Genomic DNA, 3,129 nt, shown 5'->3' with positions numbered 1-3,129 from the left:
TACCTGGTAGGCAATGAGAAGTCCTTTAGCAAAGTGCTTTGGGCTTGCTTAACATTTTAGCTGGCTACACATTTTTAACTTCAGTCTGTGCTGCTCCAACAGCAGCAACTTCCACATTTTAAAAGGAACCTCTGCATGTAGACCGAAGCAGTACACTGGCTGAGTTCAGGACATCTTCTCCCTATCTATCTACATTAGATATAAAGATCCTGCATTTTTACACTTTCCATAATTGTTAAAGATGCAAGACAACGAAGGGCAATTAAGATTTATTCTTATGAACGAGAAACGTCAACACATGATACATCCGATTTTATTTATATCCCATGAACAGCACCGACATTCCAGGTACTTAAAACACACTGAATGGCCACTCGTATTTCCCTTCTTGGATAAGCTTCTCTCTACGATCCTGTGGAAGAAAGAGAACATTCATCATTATCCTATTATAGAGAAGTTTCAATCAGCCTGGGATGAGAGAAAAGCAGTCCTAGTATTTCAGCATGGACTACAGGAAGACAGCACCAGGTATGATCTTAAGGGTCTTTTCCAACATAAATGATTCCATAAGCACAAACTCTGCTAAAAGCCATTGTGATTAAAAAAGAACAAGGCATTTAGCTTCACCTACCATCTACGGAAGATGTGCTCAGATTGACCTCCCTGTATATCCATCTACTCTCACAGGCCAGCAGAGACCAACTCCTGTGATATATTTTTCACCAAACTACTCGAGTCACAGTTAATTTATACATTTCGTTTCTACCTCCTCCTTCTGGCTGAATAATCCAGTTTAGAGATCTAATTACAGATAAACTTAATCACTTGCCTAAATGTGTCTATATTCGCTTTCAGCCTGTTTCTATCTCACCCTGCAGTCATGTACCTTTCTGACAGGTATTGTTGGAGTACACAGACACTGCAAGCATTGCCCAGATTCCCGCTGCTGGATAAAACCAGAAGACTTGCTTAAGATTGGCAATTTATCTTTTGCTTTCCTAGACACACAACAAACATCCCTCAGAGAAAGACAGTATAACAGTGCTTTATATACTACCAGAAAACAAAGAAAAATCACAAACATCAGTAAAAGAACCAGAATAAAGGAAGACAAATTGTCCTGGAGACTACATTGAAGACTTCTGCTTAAATATTCCCAGGCAAGTACGTCTAGATTTCACTCACACAGGTTTATTTCCAAGCACTCGCAGGCTAAGCCCAAGTGTGGCTTTACATACAAAACAAAACCAGCGTGACAAAATACTGCAGAGATACTGAAGTCTCAAATATATTTATATCAACATGCTCAGCATGTTTCCTAAAACTTGTGTTTTCAATTTATCCTGCTGAACACCATTCCTACAAATATTCTATTAATTTTAATTAATGTTTGTGCTTCCTGGTTTATGACTTGACCTAAAAATGCTACTTTTGTGCAAAAGAATGACGTGTTTTCCAATAGCCACAGATTCACTAGTAAAAACAGCCACTGTCTGGCAGTCACCTAGCATTTTCTTATATATTTATATAGCTGAATATTTTCAGAACGATGTACCATTGCTCAGATTCTGACACCCACATTTCAGGGGTTAGAACAGAAGCAAGATAAACCTTCCAAAATCTTAAAAATCCAGCTGAGATCAGGCACTGTAATCAGTATAAGCGTTCCTCCCCATCTGCTTCATGAGATTAGAGAAACAGTTAAGCAATTCACAGAGACCTTGCTATGTCTGTCACCCATAAGCTCCCTATTTACTTATTTTAGAAAGCGCAGTTACTGCATGTCAACAGCTGAAAATAATAGTATTTTATGATTAATTTATTCTGTCAGTGCTAGAGAGAGCTTTATTATAGCAAAATATGCTGATCAGGGAAACTGTGACTGGCCATACCCAGGGGTATAATATGAGGCTCTCAGCACAGAACTTTGCAAACAGTTACGAGGCTTTGAGATAGCAGGCTCAGTATCAGCCTTCCTTCCCTCATTGATTTAATGGTATTAATCATTCTTAGGTGCAAGAGGGTCACACCAGGCAGATCTACATTTTACAATTTGGTGTTCGCTGACGTTCAGTGTTGCCAGCTGACTTACCCTGTCAACTTTGAAGACAAAACCCCAGAAGAGGAGAGGGCCTAGAGCACAGAGAGCCCCTAGAAAGGACGTCTTAGGTGTCGGGCGGAAAGTAGGGTAGACGTTCAGCGTCCTAGCGTGGGCCCAGCGGACCAAGGCAGGATCTTCCTGGGTTGGAAGAAAAACCACAGTGAGGCCCCAAGGGCCCTGCGACGCCCACCCGAGGGGGCGTAGCGTCCTTGGCCCGGAAAGCCCCCGCCTGCCTCCCGGCCCACGCCGCGCAGGGCGCCAAGGTCACGGGGAGGACAGCGCCCCTCTCGCGCGGACCCACGCCCGGGCCCCGCTCCCGGAGGCCGGGCGAGGCGAGAAGACCCTGCCGCCGCCCCCCTCCCTCTTTCCCTCCCTCTCCCTCCCCACTCACGATGACGGCGGGTGGGTTGGGGTTGTTGAGCTGCAGCTGGTACTGCCGCTTGAGCCGGGCGCGGATGGCCAAACGCTCGGCTTCGGCACGGCGCTTCTCCGGAGACGCATCGTAGGTGTTGGGGTCGAGCTCGGCCGGCAGCGAGACGAAGCTGTTGGGGCGGTAGGCCTCGGCGGCAGAGGGGGGCGGCCCAGCCACCATCTTGCGGAGCTGGGAGGCGGTGCCGAGCCGGGCCTGGCGGTGCCGGAGGCGCCCCGCGCCCCCTGGCGGCCGGCGCCGGTGGGAGCAGCCCAACATGGCGGGAGGGGACAGGGGCCTCGGGGCGGTCACGCCGAGGGAAGAAAGGTCCCTTGTTGACAACGGCCCCAGCAGGTTATTTAACGTGTCCCCTTCCCCCCGGGACAAAAAGGACCCGCAGAGCGGAGCCGTAGGGGATTTTATGCTTTTGAATTTCATGCACGCCCAGGGGATAAGGGGCTCGCTCTTTTGCAGCCCTGGGCTGCACACATTTAAACAAAAATGTTCAAAATTACCGAAGTGATGTATCACGGGCAGGGTGGAAGTTGCAAAATCCTGCTGTCAATGATTTTCGGCTTCAAACCGTCTCTGGTCCTTTAACCAAAGCCAAGCCAGGCTG

General features: G+C 47.7%; 1 protein-coding gene across 1 annotated transcript; it reads right to left on the bottom strand.

Moving 5' to 3' along the window:
* Positions 1-253: 253 nt before the first annotated feature.
* On the bottom strand, positions 254-2,804 carry NDUFB4 (NADH:ubiquinone oxidoreductase subunit B4). The gene is made up of 3 exons (XM_075107253.1): positions 2,493-2,804; positions 2,093-2,239; positions 254-412 (listed from the first exon to the last, which is right to left on the bottom strand). Exons 1-3 carry the CDS (start codon positions 2,787-2,789, stop codon positions 353-355), a joined length of 504 nt encoding a protein of 167 aa, XP_074963354.1. The 5' UTR covers positions 2,790-2,804; the 3' UTR covers positions 254-352.
* Positions 2,805-3,129: the final 325 nt, after the last annotated feature.

Source organism: Phalacrocorax aristotelis, chromosome 1, assembly GCF_949628215.1.
Source record: "Phalacrocorax aristotelis chromosome 1, bGulAri2.1, whole genome shotgun sequence".
Classification (NCBI taxonomy): Eukaryota; Metazoa; Chordata; class Aves; order Suliformes; family Phalacrocoracidae; genus Phalacrocorax; species Phalacrocorax aristotelis.
The sequence above is the reverse complement of the archived record's forward strand: the minus strand, read 5'-3'. Positions and strand labels throughout refer to the sequence as shown.

Excerpts from the sequence above, each read along its gene's own strand:
- NDUFB4 (XM_075107253.1), bottom strand. The coding sequence starts at position 2,789 with ATGTTGGGCTGCTCCCACCGGCGCCGGCCGCCAGGGGGCGCGGGGCGC. Across the intron at positions 2,240-2,492 it reads CCAACCCACCCGCCGTCATC|GAAGATCCTGCCTTGGTCCG; the intron begins GTGAGTGGGGAG and ends CTTCCAACCCAG. Across the intron at positions 413-2,092 it reads TTGTCTTCAAAGTTGACAGG|GATCGTAGAGAGAAGCTTAT; the intron begins GTAAGTCAGCTG and ends TTTCTTCCACAG.